The sequence below is a fragment of the Paralichthys olivaceus genome, chromosome 6 (genome assembly GCF_024713975.1).
Source record: "Paralichthys olivaceus isolate ysfri-2021 chromosome 6, ASM2471397v2, whole genome shotgun sequence".
Lineage (NCBI taxonomy): Eukaryota > Metazoa > Chordata > Actinopteri > Pleuronectiformes > Paralichthyidae > Paralichthys > Paralichthys olivaceus.
Window position 1 is genome coordinate 10,693,026 of NC_091098.1, and position 22,030 is coordinate 10,715,055.

At 39.6% G+C, this 22,030-nt stretch overlaps 1 protein-coding gene across 2 annotated transcripts in view; it reads right to left on the reverse strand.

The window, feature by feature from the left end:
* Window positions 1-13,206: 13,206 nt before the first annotated feature.
* sema3bl (sema domain, immunoglobulin domain (Ig), short basic domain, secreted, (semaphorin) 3bl) overlaps window positions 13,207-22,030 on the reverse strand; it is a 63,273-nt gene continuing 54,449 nt past the window's right edge. Inside the window, exons 13-16 of one of the 2 annotated variants that reach the window (XM_020089484.2) lie at window positions 21,877-21,918; window positions 21,554-21,779; window positions 19,120-19,247; window positions 13,207-17,511 (exon numbers count right to left, since the gene is read on the reverse strand). In XM_020089484.2, the coding sequence (XP_019945043.2) occupies window positions 16,999-17,511; window positions 19,120-19,247; window positions 21,554-21,779; window positions 21,877-21,918 (909 nt within the window). In that variant the 3' untranslated portion in view covers window positions 13,207-16,998. Of the gene's footprint in view, window positions 17,512-19,119; window positions 19,251-21,553; window positions 21,780-21,876; window positions 21,919-22,030 lie in introns of both variants that reach the window. The other variant, XM_020089483.2, reaches the window with a different exon arrangement.

A 22,030-nucleotide genomic window follows, 5' to 3' on the forward strand; every position in this document is an offset into this window, starting at 1 on the left:
TGTATTGCTTTTCTTGAAGGAGAGTAAAACAAAAAACTAAAAAGGCATAGTTACAATTTTCATTTCTTTTTTTACACACTTAACCCTTTAACACATTTTCGGGGTGGTCTGCCAAATACCCTGCCCCTAATTCTAACTAGGTACCTAAACCGAAACACTTGGTTTCCATTCAAATATTTACTTCAACATTATGGCATAGCAGCATCAGAAGACAACGTGCCATGATTAAGGGATGACAGGTAAAGTTTCTAAATTTATTTCAGTCTCTTTAGCACTGTGACTGTAAATCAGCTGTTGCTTTATTCATATGAGAGTCTGAGCTGCAGATATAAGCTTCAACTTGATTTGCTGCATGAATAAACACTGTTCTTTCTTTTCATACATACACTGGACTGTTTGAATTAGAAAAAGGAGAATGTGTATCCCTGTGACTTCATCACTGTGATGTACATTAAACAAAGTGAAAGCAGTTTCAATGAACCACTCGAATATATAACTGCTACCACACCACTGATTTTACAGCTATGACAGTGATTCAACTCATTGAGCTCTATTGTGTATATAAATCCTTTCTGGATAAACAAACAGATTTTATTCCTCCAGTCGCCCTCTAGTGCTTCCTGTCAGGGAAATGAAGTCACATTGAAGCTGCCATTTTTCAAAACAAATTGTGAACCACTTCATCCAAGCAAATCATTTACAGTTACACAACTGTTTAACTTTTCTTTTAGGCACTTGATGAATTGATTTGAACAACACTCTTGGGGCAGTTTTTCAGAACGGACTGAATCTGAAGCTAAAATACACAAATATATAAAACAAATACAGGTTTATAGAATAAATAAACTGCCCTAATCACCAGATGATTTGATATTTTTAGATGGTTGGAAAATACCTATGACGCCATTGTTTATGGGCCATTAGAGTTTTCCTACTGTGACAGTGACTGAAAATGTTGGATACGAGGTTTAATTTTTCTGACTCAATCACAGTGAGCTGCTGAAATATTATGAAACATAACCCTTGAAAACAAAACTTCTCATTTATTTGGTATTTTTTCATTTTCTTTTAAAAAACTTTCTTTTTTTTTTTACAATAGCAGGTTTGAAACAAAGTTAACCCCCCCATGCCTGCTTTTAACAACCTACACACACACATGCTACCAGGCAGCAAAACAGTGTGACAGGTCTAATGATTAATGAGCCAAATTAACAGTAATTACCTCTGTGATTAGACTGAGCGAGTTAGAAAGTCTGTTGACACAATGGAGACAAGGCTCCCACTAACTAACCTTAGTAACTCACACACACACATACACACTCACACACCCCTTGATTTACAGTGATGGAAGCCTACCACTCTCCCACAGCCCTGTGTTTCTTATGAAAACAAGAGATTTAGACATGAAAAAGTATAGTCACAAAGTAAAAAAGAAGAAAATTGAAGAAAGGATGGTGGATCTACGATGTTTTAAATCAGGGCCTATACACATAATTATATGTCCAACATCCAAATACACATTTATGTATTTATGTAATTGTTTGCTCAATGTTAATTCAACAGAATTGAAAATACATTTTGAGAATTGCTCCTTGTTAAAGGTCGCTGAGTGCTTCACAAAAGCTTAGAAAATAAAAATTCTTCATGTTTATTTGTTGGTAAGTGACCAGTAGAAAAAAAACGATTACTGACAAGGACAGGGGGTAATCAGATTTGAGCAGAGGCCAGCGCCACCCCTAAGTGACTTTCTCCTGCAATTCTCCTGCCAGCCCCCTTGTAAAATCTCCAGATAATGTCAGAGTGAAGCCATGTGAGAAAACAGAAGGAAACTCTCCGGAGGATTCACTGTGAACGTTTCCAAAATGTGACAAGTGTAAAAGGCAAACTCCGGAGAGAGTCCATCACAATTTTGCAAACATTCTCCGGAGTTCATGTCTGAAAAGGGCTGAAGTAATTGAAGCAGAATTTTAACAGTGTTATGAAAATGACTGGTCTAATGCCAGCGCCTCCATGTCTCTGTTATGTCAGGTTGGCACGTATCATGAGCAGTAAGCTGGCAGTTGAAATGTCCGTCTGTTATTGAGCTCTGCTTAGAGCTGTGTGGACCACTGTAATAATGTAAACGTTTGCCAAAGTGAAATGTCTCCTGAGCAAAATCAGCTCATTTAAGCACCTATGCCAGTGAAGGGGCTGTTGTGTCCCTGAATCACACCTCATTTAATCCCCTCTGTATGTCAGAGACCTAGGTTTAAGAGCAGTGTTCATACCTTACGCCTAAATGACAAAATTCTGTACTTGTTCCCCTGCACCTCCTAAATCGACCCATGTGACTGCTCAAAATATGACCTATATGAGAGTTTTCTAACACCTCTATCATTAAAGTAAGTTTTCCCCTTTAACTGTTCCGTCATGTTCATTGTTCAAGATGATCACACCTGATTTGACACAGGTCTGCTGTTAATATTCAAGGCTACAAGTTTTGACATGGAAATATTATGGAGGATGTGAGGTAAGAACTTTGCCTTTGTAACTGACTCCTGATCATTGCTTGAGTTTTCACTACAAGCATCACAAACCCATACCTCTGGGTGCTGGTGATTGAATTGCATTGTGGGAACAGTAGACACTAGGTTTTTAGAAGATAAGAAGAATGCATGAAATGAAGAAGATGAGGCTATAACACATCAGTATGACTACCTTTTATTCTGAGGAATGGTCTGTCATTATTAGCATGAAAATAAATGGTGTTTTGTCAGTAAATTGAATATAAAATCAATTTTAAACATTTGAAAAAAATACTGTGGGGACTGCCCCTAACCCTTACTTTAAAAAGACTATGGGAGCTTAAAACTGAATGAATTATAGGTACATGAACCTGAACAGGTACAGAAACAACCCAGTGAGCATCCAGTCATGATGTTTTCACTGTCCCCTCTCACACATTCTGGATGAAAAGTGCTCAACATCACCTTGTAAAACAGGATCAATGTGAATAAGCTCAAGAAACAAGAGCTGCATAAGTCAATAAATAACCTGTGTTCATGTACAGTTCACACACGTACACACAGAGTAGGAAGCTTGTCCTACTGTTGACAATACCTCGGTCAGACCACATGGGAGGGAGCATGACTTCCTGCTGGTCAAGGTGGGACCACAGATTTAGGAAGGAAGTAGCTTAGGACACATTCTGCAACACAAACGCACACATGCACTTCACCCGTCTGGCTGGAGAATCAATTAACTCTGATTACACTGTGTAAAGGTTAATCTCTAATTAAACACACAGTCAGAATAGTCCCTCGCTTCACTGGACTCTAAAGACTGTGTTGAGTGTGTGTGCGTGTGTGTGTGTGAGACTTTACAGTGTGTGACATACATTAAGATGGAAGGAAAGATGGAGAATAAACAGACTGCAGGAGGGAGCATTTGTGTATTTATTTACGTATCTAAACCATTTTTACTTTAGTAAATTCAAATTGCATCAATCTTAATTTCTACGCTGTGGCAACATGTTTCAAAGCAAAATGTCTTGCCAATAAAATGTCATTAAACTGAATGAGAGGGAGAAATTCCACATTTTTACAACATTAACAATAATTGGTAAGTGCGTAAGAAAACGTTTGGTCTAAGGTAGTTCCAGAAGTGCCTGCTCTATTACAGAGTACAGCTGTTGCAGCTATCTCACACACACACACACACACACACACACACACACACACACACACACGACCGGTACTTTCAGGCTAGTCATTACCACTGACATAATCAAAGCAATCTGGCAAAGGATCAAATCCAGCTTTAGCTTGTTCCCCAAACAGGAAAAAAACAGGAAGTGAGTTGTGTGTGACAGTAAACAACCAGTGTACGTGCGTTATTGACTAGCAATCTTCACTTTGGCATGTGTACGTGTTGCTGTAAGTTTTACTTACAACTTTAAATAACCAGGTGCTCGGTCGTCTCCTCTCAGTTGTTTATTCCGATGTGGGTAAAAACAGCACTTCTTTGTCTCTTGTTCAATCAGTTCCCAATACCTAAAGGATGACTCGGAGCCACACAGCATGAAAACACATGTTTCATCTGCGTTGTAACAAACATCTGCTTTAGGGTCAGACAATGTTCTTTTATTTGTTGAAAAGGATCGAACAAATGCCAGGAAATTACAGGCTCAAACATCCACGGCTGCAGTCCACGATGACAGGCTCTGTCCTGAAGACACTGTGACATAAAAACACCAAGCGGATGGTTTGTTTGACTGACGACAGTGCTGAATTGTTGCTTTATTAAATGATGGCCATGATAGGGCATGCAGGGCATTCACAACATGTAAGCCCTTAAGTTGAGTAAACTCAAAAAAGCTTTTCAGCTATGGTTACTTTACTTTTTTAAGTTGACTCAACTTTTCTTTTTTTACAGTGAACAGAAAACATAAACTCAACAATCTCGACTGAAAGGGTCCAGCTATTTCTGCTGTCTCTTCCTCTGTGTCTCTCCCGTGCGTCTCTACTCTCACTGTGTGTCTCTCCATGTCTCACTCTGGCAAGAGGAGGACCCTCTCTCTCACCACTAACACACACTAATTATCAGCAGCACCAGGAGAAAACCTACCTGGACCAGTGGCTGTTAAAACTAGATTTGTGTGACAGAACGCACACGAATAAAGGCTCAGTAAAGGATGATGAGATTAGTGTATCGTAAATCAAGCTGTCTTGTGGTTGTGAGCAAATTGAAGATTTCTTGTTCACTATGACGATGTTGTATCTTGATGGAAACAAAATATTATTGAGCGAGAATCATTTTTGGCGATTAAGCTGTTTTTCCTGACAAATGCAAAGTGTTTTTATCCATGAATAGTCAATAACATCTCATAATTCATCAATATAACTGGGAGTCAGACATTTTGAACAATTGTTGACAGACTAATATTATTACATGGAGGAGGCTGATATCAATATGTTTTGCTATCCCATTTTCCACACTGCTGTCACTTGAGAATAGGTTCACAGCTTGATTTCAAACCGCAGTACATTATTCATTAAGTAGAAAATATTGATGTGGTCATTGATGTGGTATTTCTGTCCAACTTGGTGTTTAAATGTTGACTCCAGACTGTGTCCCTGTCATGAATTTGGATCTAAGGACCTCCTCATCTTTTGTTTTTAGCAGGACCCATTTGAAAAGAAAACAGCAGATGAGTCATTTTTTCCTCATTGTTACGTGATGAACTTGGAGTGTTCAAAGTACATAACATTTCTACACACTATTTTAATTAGGCCTCATTTCGAGCTGCGGTGGGAGATCCCTCTGTGCTTTTGGTGGAAGAAGCACTTTCAGGGCCTCAACGTGAAGGAGAGAAGGTCTCTGTGGTTTTGTGGAACATCAGGGGGGGTCAGTGAGTGATAAATGATACTGGTCTGAACACTGAAAGATAAATAATGAAAAGTCCCTCTCAAAGTGGGTCATGTGATGTTTGAGTGTGTGCGTGGAGTGTGTCCTGTGAGATTGTGGCGTAATGACACTATCTATCTAGTGAGTAATGACTTTTATTACCAGGACTGGAATAGACTCCCTGGTTCAGACACTTAACAGGTTGTGACACCCAAAACTATGTATTCCTTATTTCCTCTTTCCCCAGCGGCTGCGTGGGCTGAACATGAAAGATTAATGACCAAACTTTCCTTCTTTGCCCACGACACCTCCTTCACACTCCACTTTCTTCATTTCCCTTAACCCTGCATCATCCCATTTTACTGTACACTGTGCCACCTTGCTCTTCCTCTCTTTCTTTCCTCCTCTCCTCTTCTTCCACCCCTATTTGTCTTCTCGAGACTTGTTCTTTGCCATTCTTGGTTCTTTCAAGGTCTTTGCATAGCCCCTTTTTTCTCCCCACCATTTTATTTGCTTCCCAATGGAGATTCAAAATATGCAGTTTAGATGATTGGGGCCACATTTTGTTTACAACCAGTCATGGAGATAATGTCTGAATTTTCACTCAAATGTTTTAAATTTTTTATAATTCTGATGATAAACAGACCGTCAACCACTCCCTCCATTTTTACCAAAACAAACACCAACTTGAAATGTATGAGTGGCTCGCACATCAAGATGATATGCAGAAAAAAATACAAATCTTGTTTCAATTTTGTCTCTACTTGAATTTTTTCCATTTAATTGTATGTAAACTGACAAAATTATAGTTCATCTCTTGAGACACTTACTGTCAGTGTAACATTATGTACAGACCATACCGCAGTTGGCAAAAGTGTGAAGGCAACAACAATAGCAATGAAAAAATGGATCTCAATGAAGACCGGATGAAATAATGTTATTTCTTTCAAATCATGTGGTTTTCAGACTTGTTTTCCTGACTTCAAGACGCCAGGGCAGCCCGTTCTTACTGTTTGTTGCTGAAGTTTTCCTTTTGAGGAATCGTTCTACAGACATGCCAGTGTTCTAAAGTGAAACATCACTTCTACATCTCTCCATCCCAGCCAGTCTCCTCTCTGAAGATTAATCATCATCAGTCAAAGTGGAGCCTCCACATCTACAGCCGACTCCCTGTGGATCACTTATGCATGCCTGTCATTGCACACACACACACACACACACACACACACACACACACACACACACACACACACACAGCCTTCATGATCCATGCTGTTCAGTGCAGCACTGCTTTTCAAAGACCCGGATTTTATGTTTTTTCTAAGGTTGATGCACGTTAGGGTCCATATGTGGTGTGAGGCATGTTTATAACTTTCAGTGACCAGCATGATGTACAGCGTCATGGCTGACCATTCACTCAAAAACTATTATTACAATGTTATTATTTCACACATTTCAAACACGTTGCTGTTTTATGTTTTTAAATATGTTTATTTTTGAATTGCCCTCTGGGGTCAAATAAAGTTGATTTGAATTTGAAACAAAACAACAAAGAGAACACTCGTGTTGTGAGAGCAGAGCTTTGATGGACACTGTTCAGTCCACCATTTGCAGACATTCAAACAAGAATTCAGTTTGATTCTCAGCTTCTCCGTCACAGTACTGAGCTTCGCATAGTTGACCTGATGTCATGTCATGGTGGGAAAGTACAGGAGATTCCTCTGCTGCCTCTGGTAAGACTCTGAAAACAAAGCAGCTATGCTAGCAGGAGTAGTAATGATAGCAGAAGAAGCAATTTTAACAGGCAACCAGTGTTTTTTGTTGAGAGGACATGAGTCTCTATGACCTGCTACAGCAGCAGGAGTGGAAGTACCTTCCTCTACCTCAGATCCACCCAGTTGCTAAGCAGGTATGTAGCTGCGATCAATGCATCATGAAACCAACACACTTTTGTTAGAGAGATCCCCAAAACCTAAACCTAACACCAGACATCAACGTCGCTAAGAGGAGTAAGAATACATTTGACGCATTGTGTTGCGGGTCAGAGGACATCAGTTGAGTAGCTCCTCTTCCTGTATGGCCCTGGATGCATTTGCCTCTGTCTCTGAGTTCCACTTCACCAACTCACATCGAACAACCAAGCAGTGGTTGGTATAAAAATCCTAATAATAGTAATCATTATTTTAGCAATGGTCTCTTGAATTGTCTAAAATGTTGTATTACCATGAGGAATTCAATGCTGTGTTTAAAGGTGCATTGTACCTTTTGGCTCCACTACGTAGTCAGCATCAATATAACAACAGTACACCAACCAGTTTAGATGAAAAGCTATAAGTTCATACATCACATATCTATGGTATAGACCAGGGGTCACCAACACGGTGCCCGCGGGCACCAGGTCGCCCACAAGGACCACATGAGTCGCACCAATGAGCTGCGTTTAAAATGTGTGTGTTAGCCCTGACCCACAACGTTTTGCGGTAATATGTCCATCCCACTATTTACCCCACATATATAAAGATTCAAACGTGCTTAAATTGCCTTTTCTTTACTGAAAAGCAAATAGTTGAGGCACTGTCATCTCAAAAGCTGGAACTGAGCTGAAGTAAGCCAAAGAGTAATTATCCAACATATGTAGTGGAAATTACGGCAGTATAGGAGAGGGCAGAGTCTGCAGTCAGTCAGTGTGAGGCTGATACTTTACAGAACACAGACATAAAAAGAAAACCTCATGTCTCCAATCAGGATCAATGAGTTCAGCAGACTTCTCCAGTGGGTACGATAACCAGAACAAAAAAAAAAACTCAACAAGAGGAAAATTGTTTGTAGTCGGACATAAAGTTAAGAGGCTGACTGGGAGAACGGCCTCTGAACAATAACACTCCTGGGAGGTGTTGTAATAGACCTAAATCTGAGGTTATAAAGCTGCTCAATCCCACAACGTTGAATGTTAAAAGTATCTGAATTACATTAACACTTAGACCGGACACAGGGTTGTTGCTTCATGCATCTCGAGATCTCAGCAGACACAGGAATGCAACAAAATGTTTGGTCTGTGCAAAGGAAACAGAGGAGGTGGGCAACAACATGTTTTGTGTGTGAGTTGCTATAGACTCAACAGCATTTAAAAGAAACACTTTAAAAACACTTTGTCACTCTGCTCTTATCAGACCATGTCAAAAAATTCCCACAGTGCATCAACTGCTAAACAATGACTATGGCATCATTACAATAATTTAAGTCCATTCATTTCAGGCCATTAGGTCAATGAAAAGTATGCGTGTAGACTTATTTAATTAAACCTTTGAACGAGTTATTCTGAGATCTTGGCTGTGTTTACATATGATTGTAAGATTTTCTAATGACTGTAAACTGGTCAAGTGTGTTCCCATGGTTTCTCAGAGTTTGGATAGCCCCAAAAGGATTGTATGCCCAAAGCTGCAAGTAAAGCCCCAAGAGAGATGACAAACATGTATCTATTGTATATACTCTGTATAATTTACAACAACAACAAAATATAAACTAAAGCTTTAATTGTGGTATGAATCTTCTTATCATTAGTTGGAGTAGCTGTGTGCACATCAACAAACCCCACAAACATGAAAAGAGGAACGTGCACACTTGAATCACAGCTTTAGCGAAAGGTCATTTATCCCACAGAATGAGACCAAAATTCTGTCAGAAGCAGAGATTCCGATCTGCCCAGTCCCACCAAACAACACCTCAGAGATGATGACAACTGTAACCAACCTGTGGTTTTATTACATGTCAAATTCGGATATGAAGAAATAATGTTTTCTGTGCAGCTGTGATCAGCCAAATGAAACCGTGGGACTGAAATATCTGATTTCAACAGGGTAATTTATCTGTGTATTGAGCTGTAATATTGTCAAATATAGTTAGACAGATTAAGATAATAAAGGGTGACTACTGAGCACTGCAGAGAGTTGCATCCTTACAGGGAACCTGTGGACAGAAAGTCCTCCTCGTATTGAAACTAATCTCTAATCAGCTTCTGTAACGTCTTAGTCCATCAAAAGTTACATTGAGATTAATTTCAGCAGTTCCTTTTTGGAATGGTCTGTAGTATAACTCTGGATTATTGAGTTGAATTATTTTGAATACACAATTCAATTAAGTTATTCATTTAATCAACACAAACTTTAGCTGAATGTATTAAAACGCTCAGTCCACTGAGAAAAGCATACAGCTGTGTTCAGAAATTGTGGTCACTATACAACGAGCTGTCAAGATATCTGATAGAGATATCTGATATAGAGTTGTGCTGGCTGTGTGTTGGTCAGCCAATCAGAGGAGAGGCTCAGAGACCAGGGGCCTGTACTACGACGCAGGATTTGCGGTTATCAGGGTAACTTCAGGGTTTTTCAAGACCTACGAAGCTTGTTCATTTTGTATCGAGGTAATTCACCATGGTAACTTATGCTGAACAGCTAACCTGTTCCGCAGCAGGTTAAATTGGAAATAAGAGATCAAGCGGTATAAAAGCACCGTCCCACTGACCAAGTTCCTTTGAAACATGACATCATCATTCTTAGAGGATCCCATAAAAAGAAAAAGAAGGATCCTGAGAGGCTCGGTGTGGATTCTCAGAGGGTCTCTAGGGAGGACAAGGGCCTTCAGAGACTGACAAAATCCTTCTGCCTACTCTGATGTTAATGAAAGATAGATCCTCATCAGAGGGAATGATAAACCTTTGTCAGCTGTTGGAGCCGAACATAACCAACTTGGCACGTAGTAGCAATGTGCTCACAGTAATACAGACTGTCTGCATCGCTATACACTCAGATCTTAAGTAGGAAAGCCTGGGTTGACTTAAAGCGTTAGAAACCAGCTTCGTGTGACTGCTTAGCCAGACTGCGATTGTTTGAGCCGGATTACAAAAAGATATCTGGGGTATGTTGAACTCACTTTGTAGTGCAGGCCTCAGGTCCAAAGAAAAGCATGAGAGAAATGATGTAAATCTATATTGGGATCATTTTTGTTATTTAAAAGTCACAAATTAAGATGGTTTACTATGGTCGCTTCACAGGTTGAAGCAGGTTCTAATAAATAATAAATGAACACAGGCTAGCAAAAGACAGACCAAAAACAAACAAACAGACAAACAAAAAAAACAAGCACAAAAAATGTAAAAGTACTAGGGAGAGGTACATTCACAGATGAACACACAACCAACACATGCTATTTAATTTAAATTCAAAGTAAAACAGGAACTAAGAGTCACTCTGAGAGGCAGATTTAACACAGACATATCTTCTTGTGGAAACTAAAAGATAAAATAAAAAATAGAAAAGGTATAAAATATGGTACATTTAAAAGTAAAGATTTGCTGAGTGTTTGAGACACGTGAGAAAAAAACAATAAAGAAAGCAGTGTGGGGTTTGTTTGTAACTTGGCTAAGAAGCAGGTTTTTTTTTATGTCTTTGGTATATTTGAGTATAGCTTTTTTTACAGAGTTGAGAATTGTGGGAACTCTGTTTTACATGTGTGCCAGCTGCAGACTGTAATTGTTTGTGCGTAGTGAGATGGGAACAAAAATAAGGAAAACCACATACTGTGAATGGAAAGTATCATCTTCTGGACATATTGGCTATCTACAGAAAATATAATGCGGAATATGGAACAAGGTTTTACCCCTTAAGGTATTAAATTTTGTCAATTTTTATTGCTTTTGAATTTTCTATTTAAACCAGAGAAAAATGTTTACCATGCCATTGTTTGGTCTTTATTTTTTTCAGTAGACATCAAGATAATTTACTCTGAATCAAAGTAATAAAAGTGTTTGTTGTTTTCTCAAAAAAAGTGAATTTCAATTGTTTTTTTCTTGTTTTACTGGAGACCGAAAGAAAGATAAAATTTTCCAAATGGCCCAGAACACTGGTAAGCCTATAAGCTGAGGTCTGCAGCTCCCTAATGATGTGTGACTAACACACACACACACACACACACACACGCACACACACACACACACACAAAGAAAGCACATCAATTATTAAAATAAAATCCACAGGTGGTTCTGCACACTCCGCTGAGGTGACTGGGATAAATGAACAGATGTCGGAATAGCAGCTGCTGTTTTTTCTTGTCCAGGTCACTTCTCTTTATAGGACTTCAGTTAACAGCCAGTCCCACTGATTTATGTACTTTTCTTCTCCACCACAGAGCTGCTGTTTATGGAGGAAATGATACAGGTGTATGCATCACTTCAAGTGCAGATCAAGCGAGTTGATAATATGCAGCAACAAATGGAGGGGCTGAGGAAGCTCCAGCAGTTTTGGAACTGTTAGGAGCCTGAGAAACTGGGACATGTGATAAAGATTCAAAACCCACAGCCTGAAAGGTTTTACCCTGCTTCACATCCATAAAGGGTCACTTACATGAGCATCCAAAATGGCAGCGTCAGTTCATTCAAATGCATTTGCCCTGATCAGTGGATTTGCTCACAAGGAGAATCACGTGAACACACGCTTTCACATTAAGAACGTTGAGAATTAGAACTTTTCAATGAGGCTTGACCCAACAAAAGTGTTTACACAGTGTGTGTGACCTTCGAACGGACATTCTGAAGTTTTTACACATGGCAAAGTGTGGGAACATTTGTGCCAGTTTGTGGGTCTTTTTACACATGTATGTTAATTCTATATCTGTGCGTATTTATGTGGTGGCAGTAATTCTTAAGGTGTGAAGTCGCATTGCAGGCTTGTTTTTTATGAGATGGTCTGTTTGCCTAAGCGACAAGCGGCCATTGTTACTGCACATTTCCACAGATGTTACAACCCAATTATCCTCCAATCACACGCATGACCCAGTAACCGGGCAACCTAATGGGTCAAATTGGGTCTGTAAATCTGCAATCACACACACCCACATCTTCCTGCTAGCTTGAACACAAAAATGTACAAATTCCACCAAGAGGTTTTACAGTGAGAAATGCCTTCATACATTTGTGTTAAACCTACATGATCTGAATTCATTTTCTAACCCCTGTGAATTAAAGTTTAACAAACATTTTAAAGAATATTTTGACATGTATAGAAAGAAAGACACAAACACACACACATATATGTCTCTGCGATTTTAGAGGACATTCCTTTGACTTACATTGATTTCCTGGAGACCACAGTTACTACTTGCCTTACCATAAGCCTTAAGACAACACCTAACTTAAACCTAACTTAACCTTTAAAATGTTGTCTCTTTAAAATGTAATGATTTAGATTACAGGGACATGCTCTTTGTCACCATAAGAAAAACAAGCCCCCATGATGTGTCCCCATGAGTAATACTTGGACCACAAACACACATTTCAATCTTAGTGAGGACACGCATACATAATACAGAAATACATACCCTAGCCCCTAAACCTAACATACACTTTATTCGAAACCCTAAACCTAAAAGCAAGTCTTACTCCTCAAACAGCCCAAAGAAGGTCAGAAAGTGAGGACTGGCCAAAATGGTCCTCATAGAGACATAAGTACAAGTACACACACACACACACACACACACACTAAATTAAAGTAGACATGGGAAATAGAGCCGGTCTTTTCCTTCCTGACATTAAATACCAAACAGCCTTGTTGCAGGTGTGCAGTCTGCATGTTGTTGATTCAGTATTAAATAGAGCATGTCTTTCTTTCAGTGGGGTAAAAGCTATAGTTTATAAAAGTGGCTCATTTCAGGCCGCTGTTGTTTGGTCTCTGTTTATCTCACTGGCGCCATTAGTCTTATCCAGTTGGCCTCCCCCACCCCCCCCTTTGAGTAAATCTTAATCTTTAACATATTCAGTCAGGGACCATCTTTATGTTAGAAAATCAACCTTTAATGTTGTTAAACAGCATACAACTACACAGCATGCATGGTAGAAAGACACTTAAATAAAACATAAATACACACTTAAATTAGGCTCTTTGTGTCAGAGACCCCACAGCCAGCAAACATTTTTTACAGTACAATAAAGGGACATTACACCAAGATAATGTTCATTTCTGATCCAACCATCCTTCCATCTTTTAGCCTAATTTCTATATTGTATGTGGTGTTTTTTGTACTAAAAAATATCTGTACAGAAACCATGCTTGTTGAACCTGTCAAGTTCAATATAATAATTATAGTTTGCCCATTGGACTGCTGCCAGAGTCGGCAGAAGAATCTTTAAAAAGTTCAAAAGTTTTTACTGCAGTCTCTTCTTTAGGCTCCGGTCGCCTTCCGTTTACTTTCAATCTGTGAGAATGAGGAAGTGATTGAAACATTGTTCTTCCTACGACGAGGCAAATTGTGGCTTCGCATGGAGTTCAGCTTTGCTAAACTCTGATCAGCGATATTTGCTTTATATTAAGTATATGTGATGGGGCTCTTATTCTACCACTGGTTGAACCTCCTGACTGCTTCCTGCAGAGCAGCCGTGGGTGTCGAAGCATGTGCACGTATTAATGAATCAGCTCAGCACAATCAGGAGGATTAGCTGATCAGTGAGATCGCCTGCTGTAGTTCAACAGAACTGAAACACTTCCCCAGTTTTACAAAAAGTACAGCAACTTCCATGAGTTTTTAAATCCCTGACAAACAACACATCTATCAGCTGTCCATTATACATTATACACTGTAAAATACTGCAGTTCAACATTAAGGCAAGACAAATGCTTTAACTCCAAACAACTTAAAGAAAGTATTGAGAAACTGCACCAAACACAACTAGCTAGAGAGGTAAATATATAAAACATCAGATGCAATACCACAACACAATTTGTACAAATGTACTGAAATTCTTTTGATATTTGGTTAGTGATGGAGCTTTTTTTCCTGCTTTCTGTGTCATTGACTTCTCCAGCAAAAAGAGTGTCAGCATTTATTTTTGTGGTTCTATCTCACAATCATTGTTGTAAAAGTTACAGGACAACCTTTTCTAATGACAGAAATTCAGGACCTAGAAAGGCAGAAGCTTAAACAAATCTGGTACCACCACCACAACATACAAATAAAAGGCAGATTTTGTTATTATCTTTATAGACCAGAGCAGATTTAAAATTAAACTATAATAACTGTTACAGAGAAAATGAACTATTATTAAGGATTTTTTAAAAGATCAATAAAGTGTATTTCATCCCGGTAACTGTATCATTCTTTCAATTTTTTAGAGCAATATTTTTTACAGTAAATACCAGAGTTGCAGTCACACAGCCAGTCTCTCAATCCCCAACCAAAAAAAAACATGTTCTTTAGTGTTTTGTACAAATCAGAAAAAAATGTGTCACTTTTTCATATTGATGAAATGCGGGATAATTAATTAGGATAATTTGAATAGTAAATACAGCCTTCACAAGTTTCTTATCGTACCTTTATTTGAATCTCTCGCTCTTTTCTTTGTTTCATCTCCGTTCCTCCTCTCTGTTCATTTGACCTCTTGAGAGGCCGTTCACACGCCACACAGGTCACAAGAAGTCACCAAGTTCATAGGTGCAGCTCTGCTTCCCTGGCTAATTTTAAGCAAATATTGGGCTCACAGAAAATATATACCATACTCCATTAAAAGGATTTCACATGAGGTAACACATTGGCAGCCATGTTGGTCCCCTCAGTTCTTTGGCTCCTACTGTACTTGGCTACTTTGTGATTGTGTTATATATGTAGCTGTCTTCAAATTAAATTAAAAGAACACATATTATGTTACAACAGTTTATAATTGTTTATCTATTTTTCTGTTCTTCTCTCCTTTCATAATTATTTGTGTGTGTGTTTAATTCTTTTTTTGGAGGATGGAGGGATATATTATATGATATGCCATCATATTAGGGGCCAGGGCCCACTACTCTTCCTGCCTTGTGACATTGCTGTGAGTGCTATGGTGCTTCCCCTGCCTTGTGAAAATAACTAAAAAACAATTGTGTAACATGGAAAGTTATATTTTCACAATAAATCTGATGACAATAGCAAGGTGGATTATCATGTGTTCAAATCATGAACCAGTGTTTCCAAAGCAGAAAGAAAAAAAGCGTTAGTCATTACATTTGACCCTTCTTGTTCCCTCCACTGTCACTGGAAAGCTAAGGCAGACAGAGGAACTGTGAGAAAGGGAGTTCAGTGGCTGAATAACATGTGAGATGAGGTTAGTTAAGTTTAGCTTGTTGAATTGAGTCAGTTTATCACCCAAATTATCAACTGAAGATCTTTGCTGGTTTCATAGGCTCTTTTATGCATACTTAACAATGAAATCTTACTTAAGATTAAGATAAATGATTCAACAGATTTGCCTAAGGTTTCCCTTGACAGCGAATTTTAAGCATTTAGTGTGAGCTTTAGGTACATTCCAAGAGGGCGTGTGGTATGAAAACCAAAAGCATGAAAATAAGCCTCTGTGAAATATGCCTCTAAGGGTCAGTGAGGAGGGTGTTAGATGGTGTTTCATGGAAAATTTAACCCACTGCAGTAAAAATAAAGCAATGTGCCTTTAATCTGTTGAACCATCAACAGTCGTCTCATGGTAGCTTCCAGTCTGAGTTAGATAAGGCTATGCATTCAGTGTTATGGGTGAGTGGGATGTCCGTTTATGTAAGAGAGAGAGAGAGACAGAGTGTGTGTGTGTGTGTGTTACAGAGCATGTTAAATACGTGTGCTTCATTAGCTCATTTGCCTTCAACAAATACACAGCAGAGGCCGTCGTGTCTTGGAATAAAGTCACACATGAGCATGAATGTTTTAACTATGTCAAGAGCAGAACAAGTGAGGAGATATGGGCTGTTAAAGACAAAAGATATTAATCCAGTGAAATGTCACCAATCTGGTCAGAAAAAGAAAGTTAAATAATTGTGTGTGTCCAAACAGCATTTGGCAAATTTGCTGTAGTCTGAAGATGCAAAGGTACGGTATGTAGATGTACCGTTCCTCTCCCTCGAAGCACCAGTTTTCAATTTAACTGGATCTTTACAATAAAAAACCCGCCTAGTGCAGCTTGAAGTCTCAGGAGACAATTAACACAATAATATGAGCCAACACACGGTTCATCAAAGAGTCAGCAAGGCTGCGAAAGCAGACATAAAACAGGCTCTGCTCTTGGTAAAGTCCATCCATAGTCATGCATACATTTTTAAATCTGAGGTTTGTTAAGTGTCGAGGGTTTTCTCAGTGAAGATTGACTGGTATGACTTAAGCAGTTTATGTAATTTCTTATGCATTGACAAAGTTGTCGGGGGGGGGGGGGGGGGGTCCTTGGTGATTAGGATTTTAAAATATCATCCTCAGAGTGTATGTGAATGATTGTCTCTTATTTTCTCTTTATCTGTTTCAACATCTTTTCTGGCTCAGTTGTCTTTTCAGACAACTAAACACATCTTTCCTGGGCTACAGTCAAATCCAAGGTCGAGCACCAGATCTACACACTGATTTCACAAAATCTATTCTGTTTGATGAAAGTTTGATGACCAGCAAAAGTGGAAAAATGGTTCTGATCTCCCCTATCCTGAAATTCAACTAGGTTTAAAGTATGATGCTGGTCTTGATCCTTTTGTTGGCCCTTTTATCTTGTCCTACACTATAAACTTTCTCTGTTTTTAGTCTTTCATTTCCTCCTTCTTTTCCCCTCCCATATTCTCATCATTACTCCTCCCATGCGGTCAGATCCCGCGGCGTCCGGTTACGTTCTCCGGAGCTCTTGCTACGAGCCTTCCTGGCACTCTCCTGTGCCTGCCGGTACTTCTCCAGCATGCTCTTGTGTTTCCTCCTCAGCTTGTCGTTGCACCACATCCTCTCGCAGTACTCCTCCACATGTGGCAGGTTTGACGGCCCAATCAGTTGCATGATATCTTTGAACCATGTACGTGATTGGCCAATTTGGCTTGATGAGCCACCCCTGGTGTATGCGCTGCAGGGCATCCACGGCCTGTAGCTACCTGTAGATCTGTCTTTCAACGAGTCAGAGAGGCCGGCATTGTCACGAGCCATGAGCTCGTCCACGGTCTCCCCCTGGAGCACTTGGAGGGTGAGGCGGGCCAGGGTCTGTGTGAAGCCGTGCTCTCGGGAGCGACAGATGTACACACCTTCATCTTGGCGGAAGAGGCGACGGAACAAGAGACCCTGCTCTGTAGACATCACGCGATCATCTAACTTCACCTAAGGAAGCCAGAGAGAGAGCTTTTACTTAACTTAACAATTATCTCACATTAGACTGTTATTGTCTATCATATTTTATACTAAAATTGACTCAACAAAGTTCCAGGTGGCATTTTTAAAGTTCAGATTTAGTTGCTTCTCTTACACTTTGTGAATGTCACAAAACTCCACGTGCAGTTTAGAATCTGAGACTCAGATCCTCAACATAAATCAGTTGAGGATCTTGGTGACTGAACTTCTGACATCTATGCCCCAACTGTGAACTCTGTTTCAAAGGTATTTAGATTTCTTCTTGTTACCATCTTGATACCAAATCAGAATCAGCTGAGCCTGCTCAGCAGTTTCCAGTGAGCATGATTGGATGTTAACTGTTTAATAGTAGCATGCAGTGCCCCTGCAGGTATCTGAAATCGTTATGTCTCTCAACTCATTTACTCATACTTGTCTGAAGATGTTCCAAAGGTTTTTGATCATATATGGAATTATTGTAAGTGGTCAAGTGAGTTAACATGAATGCAGTGAACAATAGGACTTGTAAAGCCAACGAATTAGCCTCTGGGGGCAATGGCCAAGATTTTGGGGCTTCCAGTGTAAACAGCCAATATCTGGGCCAAGACTTAGTCTTCTGTTTGCCGTACACCATTCACAGGCCAACTAGTTTATTTTATCACACTAGTTGATTTCCCTACACAAAACACAAAGATCAATAATATGATTTAATTTAGTACTTGCTCTCCACACAGAACAAACAAAGCCTGCTCAAATGTGGTTGGTCAAACCAGAAACTGAAACCAGAAGGTTTCCAGCCCCAGAATAGAGTCCCTCTCCTACAGATTCTGCATATTCACTAGGAACATTCACTGTTGGTTTTTACTCTCTTTTCCTTCCATTTACTCTCATTCTCTTTGTCTTTTCTTTCCTATTTTCTTGCCTCAACTATGTCTCCCGTGAACTTTTCTCTATCAACCTCCTACATCCTCATCTGACTTATTCCATTTGTTCAGTGCCAACACAAACATGGCTGCCCTGTTAGCTAGAGTGGCAGCCACATGTTTATTTGCAGGGAAATGAGGAGGGGTGGTAATGCCTTAATTCTTGCATGGCTCACCGAGGTACTCAGTTAAGCTTGAAGAAACATAACCTCAAACAGATGAAAAATTACTGTGGGTGTGGGCATTCATACAGGACATCATCATTTTCAAAGAAGTAATTTGAAAAGGACTTTGCAACACTGTGCCGAAGTCACAGAGGTCTGTAGACACTGAGTGACACCACAGCTTTCAGTGGCATGTGGTCCATGTTTGCAAGGAATTCATTGTTTATTCAAGAGCAAAAGAGTGGTTGTGCACTTTTCTTTGAAATATAACTACTCAATTTCAACCATATGTCAAATGGCTGTCAAATGTGTCGGCCAAGTGCCAAATTCACTCACAATTCTCCGTTTTTCTGGCAGTTAGTCGGGCCACTGTTAGCCAGAAGTTTCATATCATCCCTTGACTGTCTCTCAAAACTTCCCCCACCTTCTACCTATCAGAGATACACACTATTTTGATATGCAGGAATTTCCTTTTCTTGATATTTACTTTGGCCATTTGTTTGTTGTCTTACCTCTTCCTTGTGGTCATGCTGTTGGATGAGCCAGGTTACAGTAGCCTGCGGAGAGCGAGGCACACACTCTAAGAAGGTGCTGTTGTTCTCAGTCCCATACATCACTCTGTCCTCTGTCATGTCAAGGTCTTCTGGTTGAAAGAGAGAGAATTAGGAAGGCTGTGTCTTTGCTAGTTTCTATACTGATGCAGTTCCGTCCAGTGCCAATCTTGTTTGCGTAGCAAAAATACATCCAACTGATCACCCATGGCCATGTTGATCTAAATATGAGGTGCAGACAGATGGATTACTTGCATGTTGCCTTCTTGAGGCTGTGAAAACAATTGCACTTTTGACCAACACAAACCATTTCAGTGCTCAGTATTTCACTGATATTTGAAGGCGGCACAATCATGATATTAATATAATAGGTCCAGTCTGCTTGTTACACACATGCAAGATGATCTCTTCATGTGCAAACTTTAGAAAAAAATTATTTCATTTTACCTGGCAAATCTGTCGCATATAGCAAACCATCACAATCCAAGTGCAAGCACACGTGGCTGGGAATGGGAGATGGCCCTGTAATGAAGTTTTCACGCCTGTCCATTTGTTTGTTGGGAGGTTTGTAAGCCAGAAAATACAAAAACAACTCCACAGTTTTCCACAAAACTTTGTGTAAAGTTTTGATATGGGTCGAATAAGAGCCCTTTCAATTTTTTGCATGACTGCATCAGGGGTCCGATTTCGTTCTTTGACTTTGCATGATATAGCGATTTTCTTAATTTTCTATCTTTCCAGGGAATAATTCCTGGATCTTGATGAAACTGGAGCTGTTGAGTTTTATTTCGATTTTCATAGTTGTTGTGATTGTTTTAATGAGTATTTGAAAGACTACACAAAACAGATATTATGTGTTACTTCTTGAACTTTAAATGTGCTGGCAGTAGAAAGACTTTGTTACAGGCAGTGCATGTCTGAGAAAGTGGAAATCTTACTTTAACAACTTCCTGACACTTTGGAACAAAGGAACCTTGTTGAACTCAGGTTCACCCAGAGTCTTGAATGAAGGCATGTTTCATCACCTGATCTCTGCTTCTACACACATTTGACACCTTCACACCTCTATTTTTACCTCCCTCTCTGCAGCCTTGGTTCTCTCCTTTTAGACTGTGCTCACTTTCTCTTATCCTCACCTCACTTTTATCCATTTTCTACCACTTATGTGTCTTTCTCAGGGTGATCATTGAAGAAGTTTGAGGTAATTTGTCTCCCAGCTCCTCCTCTCTCTCGAGCTCTCACATACACATACTGGTTATCATGTTGCACGGGGACCAACATTTTTATCATTACTTGTGGGGACCACCTTGACCCATGAAAAAAAACAGGTATACACACATGTATGCACATACACACTTACACACACACACACACACACTATTTTTGATTAAAAACAAATGTCTCAAAACCCAACAAGACGTGAAATAAGTTCTAGGTTGTAGCAAATTTAAAATGTACTTTACTGTGTTGTAAAGACAGCAACATGTTTGTATTTACTGCACAAACAAACAGCTAGAGATAAACTGACTGACATCTCACATAAACACTCTTTGTCTTTCATCCTGGGAAAGAGGCTCTGACCCTTACAGACACAAATACAAACAATCTTCAGTACAACCCAGGTTTGCACACGTCTTCCCCTCGACCACACGTGCATACTGTATACAGCAAAATTGAGTCTCACTGGTCTTCTCCCTATCTACAGCTAAATAGTTTAGAGTGTAAAGACAGCTGTGCCTTGGTCTTCATGGCACCTGTAGTGTCTTTGAAAGGATATGAAAATCTGTTTTAGCTGATACTAAAAACATGACCTTAAAAACAAGACAACCCAGTCAGCATTATAAACACAACATGTATCACTGGTGATATGTAAAAGTTCTTCATGAAGGATGGCTACAGAGTCAAATGTTTAGTATTTGTGTCCTAGAATCTTGACCATGTAAAGAAACATACTCGGGAGTTATACATGTATATTCATATCTGTCTTTGAGATTAAGGTAATAGTTCAACATTGTGGGATATTAACGTATTTAGACAATTTACACACTCTACTGCGTGTATTTTAAATAGGAAACTGCAACAATCTACCAGTTCGCTTAACACAAAGTCTGAAAATGGGGGGAAACAGCAATAGCATGGCTCTGCCTAAAGCAAACTAAATCAGCATACCAGCACCTCAAAAGTTCATAATATGATATATCTAATTTAAACCCAACGTTGAGGTTTGACATTGAGGTTATGTTCATATTTTGGCTGGGCGTAGTCCAGACTCAGTCAGCAGGAGGTTGCCAGGAAACTATCTGAAACTGCTGGAAGTCAGAGGAAGTAGGCGTGTCCTGCATAATGAACAAAGAGGGCACAGAAGACGAGGAGACGAGGAGTAGTCAACGCTCACCATTCAGGTTCTGATCCAAACACTGCAGCACAGGGTTTCCATGCCTGATGTCCTGCCTGCGGTAGCGTCGTTTGTTATTGGGCACATATCGTGCACAGGATGAGCCATCCCACGCGCAGTAAGGGTCCCTGGCCAGGCAGCACTCAGCACAGGCTTTCCCATAAGTCTCGCAGCGATGCAGCTTCACTTGTGCCACACCTGCCGGAGAGCCCACGTACACGGCTTGCTATTTAAAGGGAGGAGAAGATAAAAAAGAATAAGGCATAAAGAAGATAACATCTAGTATATTGAAGTATATTGAAATTACAGTAATATCAACCTACCCTTTTAACAGATATATCCATTGATGTAACTGGAGTTGGCACCTGCAACAGTGAAAATAATTCACCTTCAACCTCAATGCGAAAAAAGACTTCCAATTCTCTTAAAAGCAAATTTGCCTAGTTCTTGAGAGTAAATTCAAGCAACTTTTCTTTG